This window comes from Cygnus atratus, chromosome 14 (assembly GCF_013377495.2).
Source record: "Cygnus atratus isolate AKBS03 ecotype Queensland, Australia chromosome 14, CAtr_DNAZoo_HiC_assembly, whole genome shotgun sequence".
Lineage (NCBI taxonomy): Eukaryota > Metazoa > Chordata > Aves > Anseriformes > Anatidae > Cygnus > Cygnus atratus.
Genome location: NC_066375.1, coordinates 4,008,134 through 4,029,931, shown reverse-complemented (window position 1 = coordinate 4,029,931; position 21,798 = coordinate 4,008,134). Strand labels below are relative to the sequence as shown.

At 39.3% G+C, this 21,798-nt stretch overlaps 1 protein-coding gene across 1 annotated transcript in view; it reads left to right on the top strand.

The window, feature by feature from the left end:
• Window positions 1–21,798, top strand: part of TRPC7 (transient receptor potential cation channel subfamily C member 7) — a 64,767-nt gene that overhangs the window by 24,645 nt on the left and 18,324 nt on the right. Inside the window, exons 4-6 of the mRNA XM_050713679.1 lie at window positions 10,381–10,545; window positions 14,813–15,029; window positions 20,332–20,565. Coding sequence (XP_050569636.1) covers window positions 10,381–10,545; window positions 14,813–15,029; window positions 20,332–20,565 — 616 coding nt within the window. The remainder of the gene's footprint in view (window positions 1–10,380; window positions 10,546–14,812; window positions 15,030–20,331; window positions 20,566–21,798) is intronic.

Genomic DNA, 21,798 nt, shown 5'->3' with positions numbered 1-21,798 from the left:
AAACCATATTACTCTAATTCTATACCTGAAAGAACTAAACCACTTTGTACCCCAGGATTCTTGGAAAACTGCACTCAAATGTCCTCTGTTCAAGTTTTTCAGAGTTATCTCTCCCTTCAAATTAGGTATCTTAATGAGTCATGATTCCTTGAAAATTATTACAATCAGAACAGTTTGTCAAGAGTGAGATAAACAATTTGCAAACATTCAGGCATGTATTAAGTCCTGGATGCTTTTCAAGAAATTGACTTTTAGCCCATATTCTGCAACTGTTGCAAAATTTACTGTTGTCATCCCCAGTATTATTTAATCATGCTTTGCATGCGTATACCCCAGTCAAGGACAGACTTCTTTCTCCTCCAGCTGTGCAGGGCTGCTGGCAAAGGGAGGAGAAAGGCTGAGTGCCGGATGAGCAGCAGAGCCCTTTGTGTTGCTGCTGTGCATATGAGTCCTTTGCGTTGCGATGGCTTCCAGCCCTCTCCTACGCTGCATGAGAGCAAACACCGTGGCAGAGTTCAGCAGCTCCTCATGGAAATGGCAAAATTAAAAAGCAGCGTTAAGGTTAAACAGCAATTATTTAGATTGGCTGTTTCAGATGGATTATAACCAAAAGTTTGAGATACTAAATTTGAGTTCTGGTTCCAATGAAAGAAAATAAAACCAATCTCAACAACCATACCAGTTTCTCTTCTATGCTTTTTCATGTGGGCTCTACAAGAACCAGACTAGCCCCAAACTAAGTGAATTCCAGTAGAATTTTGATACCTTAAAAGTTCATCTGCCCTGAAGCAGTGGACCTTTCCCTATCTCCACAGCTGGTTAGCGACAGGGTTGTAAGATCTAAGTGAGAGTTAACTTCATGTTCTTGATTGGAAATTGCACAAAAGTGCTTTTTCTTTTCTTTTCTTGAAACAATTGAACAATTCCAATCAGATACTGGAAATATAAAGATGGGACAAGTTTCCCCTGTGTGCGAATTCATTTCTAATTAAGCAAGGGTGTGATTTTTGCTAGTGAGAGGTTGTAGATACAGAAGCTGGACCAGATCTCTCGGACTCTTCCCTCAGACAGTCAGTAGTGTAGAAACATGGTTTTTGGATGTACCATAACAAAACCATTTTACTAGTATACATTAGTTTTACAGAACACTCCGTGCTTTCTGTTCTCATCTTTGTCCATGCTCCTTTCTTGTCATCCTTTAATATTGTCAGGGGGTTTATATGTTGACATTTACCTTTATGTCTAAAGCTGTTGTTTCTCTGTAGGAGCTGACATTCATTCTCTTCTTCCCCAAAGTCAGACTCATTGTTGCTGTATTCTTTTAAATGCAAATGTTGAGTGCCCATCTCTATTTTCTCAGCAGCTCAGTTCATATTTATCACAAAGCCAGAGCACCTCTCTCTTTCACGAGTTTAAAATTAATTAACAGTAAGACACACAAATTGGGTTTAAAAAAAAATTAATAAGAGTTAAACAGAACACCAGATGGCTGTTTAAATCCTATTTAATGGAGAGCTGGAACAGGAACTTTTCTCGTAAATGTATTATTAATAATTAACATATGGAGGATGCTCTAAACAGAATACACATGGCTGCATTAGATTATAATTTTTTCACTGCCTTGGTCACGCGACTCAGATACTCACGGACATGAAAAGTCCTAGCTATTGTACACTGCTGCAACAACCTGTGCTCCCCGTTCACTTGCTCAGAGGATGCAGTTTCACCTTGCACAATGTCTTGTACACAAACGGCCTTCCAGGGTGCTTTTCCCCATTGAATGGGGCACCAGCTGCAGTATTTCCATGCTGCAGGGAAGCCTCAAGTTAGTCTACAGAATGGCCAAAAGAAGCAGCCCTTGCTCCCACTGAGGGGCCAGCTCTGCCCCTCAAAGTGTGCAACACCAGCCTCTGTCCCAAGCACAGGCTGGAGCAGAGCTCAGCTAGCAAGGGAGACTGGGAAAGCTCAGTGTTTGCGAGAGGGGCACAAGGAAATATGTTGGAGAATGGAGGGTAGAGGAAGCCTAGGGCCGACAAAAAGTACTGCAACTCCTCTCTTCAGAGAGCGATGAGCATATCTGTGCCACGCACCATCGTGGGCGAGCTCTGAGTGCTCTTAGTTTGCAGTTATCCTGCAAATTCCTGCAAGGCTGTGCCCTGGGGAGCATGCTGCAGGGCAGAGGTGGAGAGGGCACACCACCCACGGCCTCGCCCACAGCCTATGTGCTCTCCTTAACACCAATGGAAAACCACATTTCAGTAACCCAAATGAAGTGTTTCACCTCCACAGCTTTCAGAGCTGTCTAGGTCACAGAAAATGTCTCTTGTGGCTGTTTATCCCTCTTTGGGACAGGATGAAAGTTAGGAATTTCCCATGGGATGAGCACTGATCTTTCCTATGGTTGTAAAGTGCACAGATAAAGGCTTGAAGCAGGACAGGGCTATGTTTTACCATCCAAAAGTGAGGTCTCAAAGAGGAGAACTCCTCAAGAAAACAAAGCTTTCAGAAATAGGTTTTTTGTTTTTGCTTTCTGTAATTCCTTGTCAATTGTTTTCAACTCTTTAGTTTCAAGAATGTTTTAGTGAGGTCATTCATTGATGTTTGGGACTGTGGTGAGGGATGAAAAGTGCCTCTTGTCTCCATCACTGGAGCCAGTCAGTACTGTATAAATGTCGTTAGTTTCTGTGTGAACAGTCTTGTGTGTTCAATAGTTTCTATGTGACTAGGGTAAACACCCAGGTCATTGTGGACTCTTAAATTTATCCATGTAACTACTCTTTTTATATTTTTATTTGTGCATTATTTTTTTTCAGAGATTAAAAAAAGGAAGAAGTTACCTCCCTTCATCACAGAAGGTTTCTATGTCTCTGACTGTTTCATTAGCAAAGTTCCTTCCTCCCACTAAAGTTCATGGTTCTGATGATTTTCTTTTGCCCAGATGTTTTAATTTCTTTTCTATTCCAAGATGAATCTCATTTTGTTATTTCCTGCCCATACATACATCCTCTCAAGACTTGAATGAATCATTTCTCCATCCTGAGTGGTGTTTGTAATATTCCCAATTTACTGTAATATGCAGACTTCATTATTTTCATTTGCAAAGTGTCACAGTGTCTTAGATGTTCATCAAGACATTGACAAGAGAGCAGAGGAACACATCAAATCTTTTGCATGTATCTCCATCATAGACAAAAGGACTTAAAAATATCTTTATTAATATTAAAATCCTCTTAGAAAAGAACAATTTATATTGTCTGCTATAAACCTGACCTTAGATGCCCCCAATTTTGGCTTCTTCTATCTCCCCATAGGCAGTAGACATGTTAATGTGTATTTGGGATGGAAAATCAGATGGGGATGGATATAAAACCTCAAGAAAAGAATAAGATTCAATATTTCAATTTGAAGGAATTTTCCTAAGTCGTGTTTAAATTTGGATGTTTCCATGGGTAGTGACCTAAGCTGTATCTATTCAATTCTTGTCACACACCTGTAGATGTCTACATTTAATAATTCTGGGGGGACTGTCTACCTCATGGTGAGGAGTCTTATCTTACAAGCAAGTCTTGTAGCCTTGGGAGTGGAGCTATCTATACCGCGGAGGTGTACTCAAGAGCGTGAGCAGCAGCTCAGCCTTTCTTCATCACATAGCCAAGAAAAAGAGTTGGCACACTTGCTGGGGAGAGGAAGAGGCAAAGAACTTGTTTTTTGGTAGCTTTTTATTGTGGCACATTTTCAGATGAGTAATTAAATAATAAGGATTTCCAAGGGGGGTTGATTCTGCAGAGATATGAAAAGCCTGGAGGCTGGGATTGCTAATTCATTTGCTTGTTTTCAGATAAATAATTCAATGATAAGACTTACTCATACATGTAAAAAGACATACTAGACATTAGCAACAAATCTCTTCGTAAAACATGCAACTCATTTGATTGTGAAACTGCAGTTTTCTCAGGAGCCAACCACCATATTCACTACTCTAGAGAAAAATGCCTAGCACAAAAAAGAGCCCCTGTTCTTGTCTCAAAAAACTGAAATTATTAAGAAAATTTAGACAGAAAAACATTTAAACCAAAATAATTAAAGAATTTGTGTAAACACTACATTTTCTAGTTATATATCTAAAATTTATCAGACTTAATTTTATATAACATGAATTGAAAATATGAGAGAACATCAGCAATAAAAAAAAAATATTCATAAAAAAATCCATTACTAAAAGGATTATTAACTTTGTGTTTTCACTTCGCACTAGAGAGCATTTCTGTCAATGGGCAAATTGCATTTGAAATGGTCCTGGCAGCTTTATTTACCCCATTATTTTTGTTTTATATTAGGCTAATTTGTTTTTATTTGGGTTTATTCTGTGCCTGTTTAATATTTTGTTCCCATTTCATATTTTGTGCCCAGTCAAATCCTGTTTCTATTCACATTGCTCATTCTCATGGGACCAGGCTGCCTCTTTTAAAGCTCTGCACTGCATGGGTAGCTTGGGCAATTACGCCAGCATTGGGATGCTGGGCTGACCTTTGTTGCCTTAGCCCTAGCTTCTTGTCACTTTTACGAAGTGAGATCCCAACCCTGTTAATGTGCTCACTGATTTAGCAGAACATCTATCCCAAACAACATGCCTGCTTTTATAGAGCAGACTGAGTCACAGGAAAGATATATGGTTGCAGACAGTAGCTATGCTAAAGTTTGAAGTGTTCAAAATCAGCATTTTGCACTAGAAAACTCAGGTTAACCAGCAAGTGGATCCAGATATTAGATAAAACTGGGAAATACGTGGGTGCCTTGGGATCTGATGCAAGCATGTATTTCCCCACTGCCAAATTGCTCCAATAAGAAAGATTTCTTAGTTAAGAAAGGCGCATGTGAGAGGTTTTACAAAAGGCTTAGTTTATTACTAAAAGCATAACCTTTTATTTTTTTTAAGCCTTAAAAATAACTCAGAGATGGAGGTTGCACAATTTGTTTTTATTTAGTCCTGATAATTTCAGGTCATCTGGGCTCTGAATGCAAATAAAATCTTTTTCCCTTTACCAAGAGGTTTATAAATGCTGATGTTTGACTCCAGATACCAGGTCTGAATATTCACCAAGGCTGTCATAAAGATCATCTACAGGATGAGCAAGAACCTCATGAATATTTGTGCAATGACATTAGACAGTCAAATGAACCCCAGGGAGAGAGGAAAAGCTGCAGAAATCCTCAGAGCAGGGACATTTCCTTGCTTCATGTTCTCTGTGTGTCTCTGCAGCAACTGTGACAGCCCAGGACACCCTTCCCATGCAGGGTTTATTGTTATGCTGTGGTCAGATCCCATTGAAGCTGGTTTGATCTGCTGAATTTTCTTTCATCCAAGTTGAACAGGGATCCATTAAATTCTTTTTTGCTCCTGGATGAAGGAATTTGGACCAGCTGATGTGCTTTCCCTTGTAAGGCTACTCTGGTGCAAAGGGTTTTAAAAACTGGGCCTGTGGCCATGGATAGCATTTAACTGTAATTGGAGTAGATCTTATTTGTGAAGAGGTCACGGTCCCACAGCATGGATGTTTGGGTTGGAACTTCACTTTTTTTTTTTTTAAATTAATAAATAAGGGGATAATGATATGAGTCCAAGTACTTTTCTATTTCTTTCTTAAACTTTCTGCAGTGTTCCTTGCACTTCTTATCAGGATCAACAGCAAGTGGAAAGCCAAGCTCCCACCATATTTACCCTCTGTCAACCGCATTTGTTGGAGTGTAGCAACACGAGCACTGCTGAAGGCAGATTTTTTTTCCCCCCCACTCTGGATCATGAAATAAATATGTCCCATCTTGTTTTGTTAAGGTATCTCAAAATAGTTTATTCAAAACAAAGCTCTCTCTGTTCACTTGGAGGTTCAGAGAACACAGAGTACAAGGTGAGAATAAGAAAAGGCTTGTGTGTATATATATTGGCCTTTTCCTCTACTGCGTGTGTCTTAGAAACCTTTGGTAATTTTCAGTGTGCTCTTTCATCTCCTGTTCTGCATTGGTGAAAAAGCACTGCAAGTATGGGGGTCTTCTACTAGATCAAAAGCTGTTCTGATGTATTTTTCTTTTTATTATTATTATTTCCAAGATTTTTGAAAAAAAAAAAGCTTCAGTTCAAACAAAAACTTTTATTCAGTATAAATGTAGATATTTAGGTCCCAAATCTTAAAAATGCTTTAACTATCAAATGAATCTTCAAAAGTAATAAGTTCTTTGAAAGTAAAAAAAAAATATGTTTTTTTTTTAATTTGTTTGTTTGTCATGTGCATGTGAGCACCTGTTTAACCCTTTGATTCAGCTGATCCTCTTTGGTGAAATGGCAGTAAATTTTTTACCCTTCAGGGAAACAACAGTAATATCCTGCTTTCTGAGCTTCTTCCACCTCTGCCTATGTTTCTGGTACTCCCAGAGCATCTCTAGCAGCCGACTGAACAAGGATGATTTCATGTCTCATTTGATGAAGGATTTGGTGCAAGAAACATGACATTTTCTGCACAGAGGTGGAGGAGGGCAAGTCTTGCTTTCCAGCCCTCTCTGCCTCTGTTTTTGCTGCTGCCCCGGATCAGGGCTGGCCTCCATCCTGCTGGAAGCAGCAACACAACAACTCTGCGAGGTATAACAAGAAGTTCTCTAATAACAGTAAGGTACTTTCATCATCTCAGAGCACATGATGCATGTGGTTCAGGTCCCACCTGCGTTTTCATATGAGTGGATCCCAGCTGCACCATTGTTCCTTGGTTCCTTGCTGACATCCCTGACAAAACACGAGAAGCCGTGTATACACGCCATGCAATGCTCACCTCGTTTTCCCTTGTACATGGTGGCACAGAGAGACGAGGTGGTACAGAGGCACAGGGTGATGGTGTTTGACTCAAATGAGTCATCAGAATAATTTTGGTGTTTTCTCTAGGATCTCCAGCGTTGGAAGCATCATGCAGCCAAGTCAGGGTTCCCATGGGCAGGTGCTGCAGCTTTAAGCCTGTTAGTGTTAGTGAAGGATTGCAGAAGCAACAAACTACATCAAAAGGCAAATGTTTAATAATGAACTCAGAAAAGTGGTTCGAAGGGGATGAACACAGTTACATGATTGAAAGAAAAATGGCTCATCCCTGCCTCTTGCAGTGTCTGCTGACATTACAAATGTTCTCCTGCAAATCTGTTGATGCGGCTTCTTTTCTAGCTCTCACTTGCTGATTAAACACACCACTGCTCCTCTGAATTGCAGCTGTCATTTGCTGATGTTTCCCAGCACTACAGGGTGAAGGGACGAGCTGGAGGGAACGTGACAGGAGTGTTCCCTGTGAAAGCGGGATGTTAAAGTCTCTGGTTTGCATTGTTGGTTCTGGCATGCAGTTTTTGAACTGTTTGCATTGCCTCACTGAGGCGTTTTTCCTTCCTACCTCAGCCCTTGGCTATTTAGCATCATGTGCATCAGAAGAGCAAGATAAACCTGTCTGAGTGGTTAATTCTTTTGCCTAGATGGTGGATTTCTGCACTCATAAGTTAATTACAATTATTTCAGTAATAAAAACATGCTTTTTTTTTTCTGTATGATTAATTCCAATCATCTGAGGCCATTCTCTGCCTTTTACCTATCTTGCCGCAGGTTTTCTTATTCCTGTTGATAGATTTACAGCATTTTTTTCTGAGATAGATTTTTGTTGGTGGTGGTTTCTTTTTTTTTTTTTTTTTTTTCCCTGTTTGATGTCTCAGCATGGGCTGGCACTCAAGAATTTCCTGTTTTTCTGTCACCTGTGTGTCACTTATCCAGTACCTGCCGCCAGGTGGGAGAGACGCCCTTCACGTAGGGACTGCGGGGTGTGCTGGATGGGGTGTTTGCAGGGCACCTAACCACTGCCAGCTTAGGCAACAGCAGTGCTAATACTGACCAGCAGAAATATCTGGGTCCTCATCACAGGTCCCCTCTCTGTATGATATACTAGAAAGAAAGCAAAAGATAGAAGTGCCTCTATTTTACAGTGTTCTGGATCTGAAGGAACTTCAGTTATAGGGATATAAAGATTTTTTATTGTCTGTGCAGTGAAACTCATGCATTTTAGAACACAGATGCTGAGGAAATAGTCTTGCTCTCTGTCATGAGAGCTGTAAAGTGCTTTCCCACAACACGTATACATGATAAGCTACAAGAATGAGATGTCATACATCAGATTAGACAGCAATGTGGAAAAGATATCATCCAATGAGTTATCTACAGTCATCTCTAAAACATCCTCTTTATTTCTCTGTGCAAAACTGTTCTTTTGGACTCTCAATGCACACTAAAGGCTTTGAGAATTTTTTCCATGTTTTATTCAAAGCCACATCTCATCCAGAGCTTACTTACCTGTAGCACAGAACGCTGACTTTTGGAGCTGTCAATGCGGCTGCGTCTTTCAGCAGCTCTCAAAAATGTCACGCTGGCAAATTTGTTATTTAAGCTGTCTTTTCACATTGGCATGTGATTTTTTTTTTTTTTTTAAGCCTTTTCAACTTAATATATGTAACTGATAGGCTGGAGAGAAGTGTTATATTTTTAGTAAATCATATAGGCATATATGGCATAAGGAAAAAAACGTGACCATCTACCGGAGTGTGTATGACATGGGATCAGAAAAGCTGCTGCAGCCATTTCTGAAAGCAGAAACATTGGTAAACAGTCTGCTTGAGCTCACAGATTCTGATGTATCGTCCTTATCATTTTGGAGGACTTCTGACCAGGAGGTAAAGCACTTAATGTTTTTAAATGGCCACTTTTTGTGACCCTTGCAGTCCTCCCTATTGCTAGTGCTTCCGCTTCAACCAAAGTACCTATCAAATTCCTTCACTCTGGAAGTTTTATTCAGTGAAAGGTAGTCATTCTTTCCTTTTCTTTTTCTTTTTGAGAAACGTAGCTCCCCTACCCCGAAGCCTATCAAATTCATCTGAAGAAGTGTATTTTAAATGGTCATTAATGTGCTGTTAAAAAGAAAATGCACTATTCCACAGCCATCTTAATTGCTGTACAACTGTATTTCATTGAGCACTAGCAATGAACTGGTCATTAAAAATCAAGTAACTGTTTTGTTATTATACAATCATCTAGAAAATAGTCCATTAGATTTCCGATGTGATCATCTTTGCAAAGACAATGAAGATGAAAACGCAGTTAGAATTTTCTGGTTTTCAGCTTTGTGTATCGCTTTTCTGGGATGCATTTGGATGAGCAATGTTTTTTCTAAGGTGTATCTGGACTGACAGGTTTTTGGGGACAGCTGAAATACCTCCATATGGTTACAGGGAAAAGGGCTGGAGTGAGGCAACAGCTGTCAGACCTGGTGCGTGTCCACCATGCAACACACCCCTGTGTGGGGCCACAGCAGCCACTGACCCCCAGTAGCCTCCACTTTTCTCCTCTTTCTGTAGTCTTCCAACCTTTCCCTCCCTCCAGAAAGTTCTGCTTTTTGAAATAGTGGAGGGTTTTACATTTCCCTTCTAAGAACTTTTATTCACCCATCAAACTCATAAATGAAATAGTCGGTTCTCCAAATGTAATCAGCTACATTAGCAACATATTTATTTTTCATCTTTTCTTTCAGTTATTTTCCTTTTAATTATTTTTCTTTGTTATTAAAGACAGTCACATGCTAAATTCAATCACTCTGAAGAATAATATGAAATAGAGAAGCTTAATCTTTTATTATAAAACTCTTTCAAGAGATCCAGTGGTGCTGTCATTTTCCCATTAAGAAATTGCCCTTTTCAGTTGTTTGCTTCTTGCCTTTTCTTCTTCCTCTGAACAATAAGCTGATGAAGAATCTCAGTTGCAGGATACAAAATGTGTACTTTCTGTACCAGAGTGCTTCCTTCTGCTTCCAAATTTGTCTTTTTGCCTGATCAGTGAAGAATGAACCATCGTTTTTGAAAGATAATTTGAGATAAAGTATTTAAAGTTGTTCACTGCAAAATATCAGCCAGACCTCGTATGGGTTACAAGAGAAGGAGAATAGTGCAGAATGGTTCATTTTAGGTCAATATGTAGTGAATAGAAACAATATAATTTTAGGGCTGTGTTGAGCTACTACTTCAATAGCCTGTGTCTTTAGCAACTTAACAGAGATTTTTTTGAGTTTGTCATCAAAGTGCCTCTCTGTTTCTATTCTGAATCGTGAGGTGGACTGTCTTAGCTGCAGACCCTGACCCCACAGAGGTGCTTTGTCCATGCTGGCCACTGACAGATGTTGGGTCTGCAATCTTCTGTTTGTAACACCAAAAGCTATGCTGGACTACAAAGATGTGACATTCCACTGGGCATATTCAGCAGGTTGCTCACTGAAATCTCATTCTCTTCAGACAATGCTACTTATGCTTCTTTTTCTCTTACAGTTTGTTGCCCACCCCAACTGCCAGCAGCAATTACTCACTATGTGGTACGAAAACCTCTCAGGCTTACGGCAGCAATCTATAGCTGTGAAGTTTCTGGCTGTCTTCGGGGTCTCCATTGGCCTGCCCTTCCTCGCTATAGCCTACTGGATTGCTCCCTGCAGCAAGGTAAAAACTCCTTAAGTGCATGTTGTTGATGGTGATCTCTATTCAGGGCCTGGAATGAAGTCACAGATGTTTCTGTGCCACTGTTGGGAATGATTAGTGCTTATCTTCTAAAATTGCCTCAGAGGAGGGCTATCTTGAGGGGTTGCTTGATAGACACAAATAGACCTGTTGCATGGTCTCAGGTTCATCTTCAAAATTAATGAAAGTACGGTTGTGGGGGAAGGAGAATTGAGACAACAAGTGAGAATAAAAAATAGAAACAATAATAAATGGAAAGGGGATGACAACATGGGAGTGGGGTGAAGAAAGAATAGAAGAACCACCAAAATGGGGAATAACTAAAAGAAGAGTTTTGTTGCCCTTTAAGTTCACTCTGCTGTTTAGACTCTCATTACTTTTCTGTACTTTGTGTAACAGATTTGTCCATTTTTCAAGGTTCCTTTCTTCCTTTTCTTCCTCCTTTCTGATCTTATATTTTCAGTTAGTGGAGCATTATTATGGCACATGTGCCTGAAACTCTGGCAAGCCATGGTAGACAGCTTAGTGCTGGAGAGAAGACTAGATTTAATCATACAATCTTTACAGTTTTGAGGGAAAAGATGATGAAACTTGGAAAACTTCCATGTGCCTAAATATGGCCATGCTATATCTCACAGCATCAAATGGAGCAGGAGAGTTTTGCCAAGGCTTAGAGGTCACAGGGCCAGAACCAAACATTAGTTTGTGTAAAAGCCTGAGTTGTCTGTGGTTTGAACTCTGTAAGTAGGTTTCCATCTCAAGAGAAACTGCTCAAACGAGTTGAGATAAATAGGTATGTGGCAGAGTGATGAAAAGCTTTCTCACTACTCTTGGTAAAAGAAATATATATAGATAGAGAGAGAAGAAATGGTGGGAGGGGAGAAATTCATTTTACATTCAGCAACACCATCCATTACAAGGTAAAGTGTCCTCAGCAAGAGGGTTATCAAAGGTACTTAAATCTGATAGAAATGACCCCTGGCATTGGTTATATTACTCAGTCTTGAAAGCAACTTCTTCCATTTCTTTCCAAAACCCAGCAAGGAATTCTTTCTAACTTTGTCAAGCCCAAGAAGTTATAGATCCACTGACGGTTATTAAAGAAACCCTATAAATTCAAAAGATTCGTCTGGTAGTATAACCAGGCAAACCTTTTGAAAACTGTCTTCTTAGAACATCTGCGATAATAAAACATGTTTAAGTCTTGGTGTCCTTCAAAATATCTCCAAGCAAGTACTTTCTCTTAGAGTGCTTGAAAATGTAAATTAATTTTCTCAAGATATGTACCAACACAAAAGCCCACAGCTTTAATGAATACTGGACAAGACTCCAGGGTTTCTCATGGAGAAGTACATGTGAAACCAGGGCTGCACTGTGGTTGGTTTTGGTTAGGCCACAGTGGGAATTTGTGTGTGAAAGTACTGTTGACTGCTTTAGGTCAGAATTCAGTCTAGGGGGGGATTTATGAAACTCTTTAATTTCCTTCACATCTGCTGAATGTCCTGTGAGCTGGCACACCAGCCAACAACTACATTTGTGGTGTATTCTCAGAATTACAAGGTTTGTGTTTGAATAGAGTAATAGGTAAGGAGTACAATTAGACTAGAAATAAGCAGAGAATAGTAATGGAAAACAAACCAAAAAAAAAGGCCAGAAAAAGAGTCAAAATCTTGAAGTAAATTACTTTTACAGGAGAAACAAGAAATGATTGAGAAAGTTATTTGGGTTTAATTTCATGAGGAAGCCATATTTAAAAAAAAAAAAAAAAGACAGCACAATCCCCTTGGACTTTTCAGTGACTGTGATTTTGTTACACTAAACCTTTCATGCATTCTCAATTTTTAATGTCACATTTTTTTCTTCACACCTCTTTAGATTTTGAAAAACCATATGTAACTTTCTATCCTAAAGTCAAATTGTAATTTCTTTCATCAATTTTCTTTCAATGCATGGTTTGCCATTGATCAGGACAATGTAGTCTTGATTTTTGATTGGGGCCTTTGATATAAATAGCTGAATATTGGCATAATGAATGCATTTTCTCCTTGTGAACTGAAAACTCACCCAAAATCATCATTATTAAGTTCAAGGGCTGAGGATTGATGCATGAGCATACTATTACTGCAGACAATCTTATGCAGGCAGCTATCCTATGAAAGGAAGGTGATATTGAGAGATTTGTGTGTGATGCTCTGGACAGCCCCTTTCCCCGGTCACTTTTTATAAGTATTTTGTTTGTCTTTAAGTCACTAAAACAATTGTAATTTTACGCAACTGAGTGAGAATTAAATATCTTTTTTCCCTAGTAACAATCAACTAAAGATATTTAACTTAAATCAGTCCTGACCTAAAAGACACATGCTCTGGCAAAGGAGTTGCCTGACAGTGCCAGGACAGCTTCTGCAGCCCCCAGGGAAATCAGGGGACAGACCCCAGGTGATAAAGCCACTTTCCTGGGCCTTTTTCACTGCCTTCATCTGATGCTATATTTTGTGATTATTTATGATATTATTCTGATGATATTTGAGTCAATCTCTAGTTCTGTTTTTAACCCCATAGGCCAAAGATTTAGTGAGTATGGCTTAAGGTTCTTTGTCTGGAGCTTTATCTCTTACCAGATTTTTTGCACAGGGCTAAGGCTGTGTTCAAGTTTTACTGTCAGGCACCCATTTCTCAGCTCAGACTGTGACACGAAAAAAAAATAAAAATAAAAAAAAAATAAACCTCTGTAATGCGAAATCCTGCTTATAAAAGCTGTACTGACCAATATTGCTGTGTATCCCATTCTTAAGATGCACTAGTCAAATTCTACTATTTCATATAGAATAATTTAAATCTCAGAACAACTTATTTACTTGAACCTGAGTAAATATATTTTCAAGCCTTTACTCTCTAATTGAAAATCTTCTTTAATGAAGCTCTGTGGTCTGTTATATACAATACCAAATACTATTCCCAAAAATTTAGTTAGTAGAATTAACCAGAGTTTGCAACTGAACTCTTAAGTTTTCTTTCACATTCAGTTGCACAGCATTATGTTTATTAAAAGCAATTTTAGGGTCAGTTGTTCATTCACTTCTGGATAGATGAAGTGTTGGCACAAAACTTGTGGAGTGAAGGCCTACCCTATCCTGAAAAGTCTGTATTGACTTATCCATCTCATGGAGATTGAGACTCTGAAACAAACTGCTGGTTTATATGTTGTTCTCCAGAACATTTTACTGGTGATCAATAGAGAAGATAAGAATTAGGATAGAAAAATTGCACAGTCTGCTGCTCAGAAATGTAATGACAAGAGCAAGCATGTCTGTTTGGCCTGCCTGCAGAGTTTCACAAAGTATCACCTTTCTTCTCTAGTCCATTGAAGTCCATTCTAATGCTACAGAAGTAGCAGAGATAATTGATAAGCAGCTTTCATTATCTGGGCTGTTCTTCAGCTTTATTGTAGCCATGCTGGGGATTTACGAACCATAGCTTCCACTGGGACGGACTCAGTATTGTTTATGCACTGGAACTGTAATGGTTTGGTTCACCTACATTCTAAAACAATCTTTGTCAAGATTCCGCTATGAACACAGTATTGAAAATAGTGTTTTTTTTTTTCTTTTTAGTATTTCTATCTTTATTTGTTCCTATACCTTGGAGTTGAGATTAATTTACATTAGGAAAACTTCGTTTCACTATCACATTTTTTGTATGTTCTTTTTTATGTGTCTGTATGCTTCTTCTGATACAGATAGGATATTAAGTCTTGAAATGAGCTATTATCTTAAGAATTAATCTTTGTATTCACATTCTGTCAGCATTTCTGTCATCCTAACAGTGACATGCAGGCAGGCACTTCCATGCAGTCCCATTCCGATGAAAGATCAAATTTTGATTTAATAAAGTAATTGAGAAATTGATACATACAAGTAGTTACCCACCTTGACTTTAACTGTGTCATGTTGCTTGGAAAAAATATCGTGTTGTCATAAAGCATTAGACTGACTGGAAGAATTGAAGCTGCATTAATTTTCACAGCATAATTTAAACTGCAAGACAGAACATCTAGTAATAGCAAAGAATAACTTGAAAAAATCTAAAACTCATTGAGTTCAAGATCTAGAATTCATTTCTGAATTTTTGTTAAAATTTGATCCTTTTTACCTTGGGCAAATGGTTAAAATTTTATAGGAAAAAACTTCCAGAGTGTAGTTGAAAAAAAAAAAACATAAAAATCTGATGGCTTGTGTACATTTCATTTCAGTTGGGACGGACCCTCCGAAGTCCTTTCATGAAGTTTGTGGCACATGCTGTTTCTTTCACAATCTTCCTTGGACTGTTAGTAGTAAATGCTTCAGATCGGTTCGAAGGAGTAAAAAATCTTCCCAATGAAACCATCACGGATCATCCAAAACAAATATTTAGAGTCAAAACAACACAGTTCTCATGGACAGAATTGCTGATCATGAAGTGGGTATTGGGTAAGCAAAACCAAAATATCTACAAGTCCTCCAGGGAAATTAAACATGACTATGAATAGTGTGATAGACAGTGATATGCCAAAGAGAGAAAGAAAATAAATAAATAAATAAAATGAATAATGCGTAGCAAATTGCCACTTTTCTAATTTTTCATTTTCCATGTCGAATGTTATAGATGATATTTGTTTGCCCTACTTGTTTTAATCACTGTGTCTTAAAGAATGTAGTATTCTATGTAGTCATAGTAACCTACAGCTTCTCTGTAGGACATCGCTCTATCTAAAGTGAGTAAAAAAAATGTGTTTTTGGGGACATGAATGACTAGCCTGTTTTATTACCCTGCCATAAAATCCTATTGTAGCTCATTGAACCTCAGTTTCCTCATCTGTAAAATAGGTATATTATTGTTATTTGGTATTTTGTAAAGCACTCTGAGATCTAGTGATGAAAATTACTGGGTAAATAAGGGCTTGATTTTAGAAATTTATACTGTGATTTTTTTTTATTTTTTTTTTAACCGATGAAGTTATCCAAAAATTCTAAGTTATGGATTCATTTGGATGAATCCTTCAAGTGCAAAACTATGTCACATGCACAAGTTAAACTTCTTGGGAGTTTTAGGAAGACTCAGACGTATTACTTTTTCTATAAGCACAATTAATTCCTGGCAGATCAGCTACTTTGAACCACTAATCTAAACAAGTTCAGAAGGATTTATTGGGAAATTGAGCTTATCAACACTGCAGAATCTTTATATACCTCTTCTATATCTGTTTTTACTCATCACCATGATTTTGATTATTTTGTTGCAGAAGGACAAATAATTCCATGGTTCTATAAGCACTGATGGCATTAAACTGCTCTGAAAAATAGGATAGGGCTGCTCTATCTGATGACTTCCTGGCCACCATTTCTTTGTTGCCTGTCCTCACAATAAGCAGAATCCCATACAGGATATTAGACAAGGAAAAAAAAATGAATAGATGTCAGACTGGATAGAGTAAGTCTGTAAGAGATATTTTAAAAATGATATTAAAGTAGTTGGACAAGATGATTAGATTTTAGCCTAGGTATTCTTTTCTTATAGGCAGTAGGTATCTGCCTGCCTGGTGAGTTCCTGAAAGATGAAGAAGAAAACATTTCATTTAAAGCAAGGGTTTTCACTTTCCTGGCAGAAGAAAGGTGATTCATTGTACAGACTTCTGAATATAATGAGATTTTCTAATGACTGCCTACATCTGCACTGACAGTCTTCTCTGGCCATTTTACCTATCTGCCTACGTAGATAATATTTCAGCAATACTACAGTGAAATTCTCATGTACACAGCCAGTGGACAGCTGTGCTGGGGGTTTCGGCACTTGCTGTGGTCCTGTATGTGACCCTCAAATTTAAGAACTGTCAAAGCATGAAGGGTCATGAACTGCCCAAATTTTTGGTGCAAAAATATTATAGATATTGGAAATACACATATGTAAGTGTAAGTATAATTAAATAAAAGTAAATGTTATAAATAAATATCACAGGCAAAGATAGCAAAACATGCCTTCCAAAGAGATAAATGTAAGTAGACAGTGAGTATATGCTGAAGTGTAAGTAAACTCTTAGGCACTAAATATGCATAGATGTATTTAATCCTGCTTGGCAACATCTGCAGCTGCTCTCTTCAGTCTCAAGAGCATAGGCGTGTTACCTAGATTTCAGTTCACAGTACAATTAAAAAGTGAAATTTTATTTATTCTCAGCTTGTAAATTCCTTCCTCCTGTTTCTGTACTTTCTCTTTTCTGCTTCATACTATGACAGCAATGATGAATGCTGATGACACCTTATTAGTTCCAACCATAGCAGATGATTTTTGAGCAATTAGTTTACAGGTCCCTACTCTTGGTTCATTTTTGGGGAGAAAAATTGGCTGTCTGAGTTATTTGGCTGTCAACCATAAAATAATAATGCATGTTCAGAATAGCATTATTTGAGGATAATGTGACACATTAACATAACGTACTGTGGCCATGAGTGAGTACAACCTGTAATAGCACACCCTGCAATGAATCTTCCTGCAGATATGAAAATTGACCCACATGTATATACCGTAAAAGAAAACTACCAGTGCAAGAATTTCAAGCTGCAGTTAGGCAAAAAGCTCACATTGCCATATCTGGTTCCCAACTGTTTGTAATGGAGGTGAGTAATGGAGTAAGCCAAACAGAGGCAACAAATTTCAGCCAGGCAAACACTTCATCCTGCTTAAAAGTCTATATCAGTGTCTTTATTTTCCATTAGCCTGCAGTTCTGAAATTGCTATAAAGCATTGTTGGATCAGCCAGGTAGTGTTGGTAGCCCATTTAGCATCCCTGTGAACAGCCAGATAAGGAATAGCATTTTAGATGAGAAAATGCTGTTTTAGTCTCACTTCTCTTTGTTACAAATGAGAGTTCCAGGGCTGCTGCTGACAGACCCGTCAGCACAGAGAAATATGGCAATGCTGTTGTACAAGAGTTTGCCCCTTGGTCCATAGCCTTGCAGTGCTGGGCACAGCAATTTAGACTCATGCACCTGCGGCTCATCATTCCTTGGCTACCTCTCTCCCCTTGCATCCCAGTTTTCCTATTTCTTCTGTGAGGAAGGCTGGGATTTTCTGTGTGAGTGATAGGCTAAAAATGTTCACTGAAAGCAGAGAGATTTCATTTAGAGAGTCAAATTCCCTGTTGCAAAAGCAGCAGAGGAAGCAGTTAAGCTCTGGGTGGACGCAATCTTAGCACCACTGCCTCTGCTAATCCTACAGCCTTTGGCGGATCCAGGAAGGCTCAAAGTAGGTTCTCCAACACCGGTTGCTCGTGATTTATGTATCAGGGCAGTGGATATAAAAATCTGACAAACTGTTCCTCTTTGTGCACAGGTGGTGAACAGTGCTTCTTGCATGCTTCCATTTTTCTCCTAGACAGGCTGTGCCTGTAGCTTGACTCTCCCCTGCTGACACAGAAGAGCTTGTCAAGGTGACATTTCCAGTTATCCCCACTGTGGAATAGCAGGCATCAGAGACCTTCAGAAACTGGAGAGCAGAAGCTGCTCATATCACCACTCTGTGCATCAAAGTCAGGGAAACAACCTCTCCCAGATCCATCAAGGGGCCTCAGAAACACCACTATTGAAATGCCAGCACACCCTGGAAAGTCTGCTTTAACCTAGCTGCCTGCCCTTATCTCTGTTCTCATGTCCTGTCTTATGTTTGATCCCCTGAATTTTAGCAACTTTCTCTCTCCTCAATATTTTTATTTTAGAAGCTTTGAATTACTCCTCCACAGTGTATATACAATTACCCAGCAGCTCTGACCACATAGTTACTGTAACTTATCTACTTGTCCTGAATAGACACTTTTCCATATGTATGGATAAAAAATGACTGTCACGTAGTTGGCAAAAAGGATGATGTAAGTTATAGGCCAATAGTGTGATACTTTCACAGACTGATTCTAATTTTAGTCAGTCTACTCAGTTTTAGACATGTCTCACTTCATTAATGTGTGACTTAGGTATATTAAGTGACTGAGATTAGAAATAAATTTGGGTGGGAGAGTTAATATTTAAACCAGGAAAGACATTTATGGGCATCAGCGAAGAACTGCTGTGTTTGGTAATGACGTGCAAGTAATATCTCCTGAAGTACTTTAGTACTTTTTATACGGTGTGCACACATAATGTGCAGCCCAATGTTTCACGTCTATCACTTCTGGGACTTATTTTTTTAAGATAGAAATGTGTTTCTTTAATATTTCATCCTCACTCCAGGACAGTTCCTGAGAAACCAATTCTTTCACTTTCTGCCTTAGGCTATTTATTATTAAATCTCACCATGGTGAGTGATGGCTGGGGATGAAGTTCTTGCTTTTACTCAGCCGTGCACCTACGGACACGAGCAGAAGAGCTGGGAGGCTCCTCTCCTGCCCTCCCCCTGCTCAGCACTCAGCAGACCACAGGCTGTCTCCCAAGACAGACCTATAGGAGCCATAACCTATATCACGGCACAGCTCCTGAAATCTGCCTGGAGATCCCAAGGCTCCGAGGTCACAGGCTAGCAGTGCCTTAGAAAGCTAATTTAGTTTTCCTTTGCCTTCCAAGGCCTTCCCAGGGCACGGGGACTGACAGCAGTTGCTCTGCGTTCCTCCAGCCTCCGGTTAGATGCACACTGTCTTGTTTCCTTCCCGATAACCAACCTCTGGCTGTGCCCCGTGGGACACCGTGTGCTTCCAGGAGTCTCTGAAGTAGCCGAGCAAATGCATTTACATGCCTCACCATGAGAGCTTCCAGCAAAGAGGCTGAAGAAGAGTTCATAAAAAGGACAAGGTTGCAGGAGGCCGCATGGAAATTGGCAGGCCCTGCTCCTGCTTGATTAAAAGTGAATTTTGCTGCTGCTATGGAAACAGGATTGAAGGAAATATTTATAATTATCAGTGGATAAATTATTGCAATGTTTTATCTAGTCAGAAGCGAGATTTTGGCCCCAGAGCCTTGTTGTGACTGAGAGTCAGGCAAGCTGGTGAATCTGACCTGAACATTTGGCTCCAGTTTGCCCAGTGAATTTGCCTGTCCTCCCCAGCACTACCCAGCAGAAGATGGATGTCAAAATATTTGAATTTTCTGGCTTTGGCATTTGGATTTATCTGTAACTTTATTGTTAGAAGGGTTCTAAATTTAGGCTAAACTCAGGATTTTTGAAGTGGTAAAGCAGACTTTAGTGTCTAGAAATTCATTATTATTTAATATATAAAACTTCATGAAAAGTTCTGCAATGGCAGAACTTCTGGCTTTGCTTTTCTCTGATCAGATGGCATTTACTGCTAGATCAGAATTCCTTTCACAAAGCAGTTTCAGTTTTCAAGATGGACTCACCCTCTGGGTTAGCAGAGGAAAAAGCTCCAGCAGAGCAAGCAATACCATCTTCAGTGGCCCAATTTAGCATGAAGATTTTGGAGGGAAGAGAGGAAACCTGTGTTTTTTTCCAAGTAGATCAGCTGTAGATGTCTTCAGTATTTGAGAACCATGCTTTCCCTGACAGCATCAAAAACCTATTTTACCTTTTAATAATATAGTGAAATTTTAAGCTCAAAGGCTTAAAAGATTTTTATTTATTTATTTATTTATTTTAAGATGACATATGAAGTATTCTCTTGAGAAATTCAGTTTAACTGTAGAATTGTTTGCTTTGGTCTTAGAAGTCACCAGTAACCAGGCAGTGGGGCTGTCTGAATCCCAAAAGTACCTTCTGTTTCTGCTGGTTAAACATGCTCTGGCCTTTCCACAGGCATGATATGGTCAGAGTGTAAGGAGATTTGGGAAGAAGGTCCACGAGAATATGTGTTGCATCTCTGGAACCTGCTGGACTTTGGGATGCTGTCCATCTTCGTGGCATCATTCACTGTCAGGTTCATGGCTTTTCTCAAAGCAAATGAAGCACAACAGTACGTAGATCAGTACGTTCAAGATGATGACCTCAATAATGTCACCCTTCCCCCTGAAGTTGCTTACTTTACTTATGGTAAGATGTTTTTTGCTATCTAATGCTTCCTGTTCTTTAAGGCTTATGTGTGGTACTGATGAAAATACCTTTCTTTTTTTGTGGTATTTATGAAGGTTATTTTCAAATTAAAATAAGTTATTCTGAGATCTACCCATTCCAGCCATCTTCATAAACGGCCCAAAGGAATAAAGAACTGAGACTCATTGAGTCTCTTATAAGGCTAAGTCAATCACATCTTTACAAAATACTTTGAGCAACAAATAATCAGGAACTGGGAGTGAGCAAGATATAATTTAAACTACAGATGAATGAACCTGCTCCATTTTCCAAATGCAAGAGAAAGGACGTGAAAACAAATACAAGATCTGGAGCTGCATTTCTAACTGGTGGTGTGCTGTGCATCTCTGCTAAAACCAATGCCTGTGTAATAGACACAGAAACACAAAGTACACCCATAAGCTGCTCCTTCTAGAGAAAATCTTTATTTTGGAGATCCTATATCATCTGTAAGTTCTAACATTTGGAAATACAAGCAATAGTATAGCCTTGACAACATTATTTTTGATGGCTGAAATGGTTCTTTGATATTCACAAATGAATAGAGCTTTGTGCCTTATATGTAGGGGCTGGACTCAATGCACAGCTCTGCAAGCTTGAGATGTGACCCTGGGCAAAATCTGTGGGGACTTTGATCATGGAGGGCTGCAGGATGTAGAGATCTGGGCATAGAGGAGCACCCTTTGCTCCCTAGGGTTGCAAGACAACGTTCTAGCAATGTGCTCGGGGCTGGAAAAGCAGATCCAGGCTGTCAGATTTCATCCATTGTAGGCTTGCACCATGCAGCACCAGAGGTGTGCCCTGACCCCACATCAGGGTGCACAGCCACAGGTTTGCTGATGGGGTGAGCTGGCACTGGCTCATTCTCCTGCTTGGTGTGGCCCCCCTGCAGGTAAGCATGCCTCTCCCTGCCAGGGCAAGCAAGAGGCTTCTGAACTTACACTGTGGTTTGCCTCTCTCTGGTTTGCTGCTGACCCATTTAAAGTCAGTTCATGCTACAAAGATGCAAAAGGTCTAGCACAGAATGTCACAACCAGATTCTGTGAATTCCTCCATCTGCTTCTAGTCCTTGGGTTCAGATTACTGAAAATAATGCCTGAGTTTACTGCTGTGTCCTTAAAGATGTCATATGTTTTAGCTCTGAGTCAATACTTTTGTCGAGTAGCTCAGCTGATACAATGACACTTATAAGCT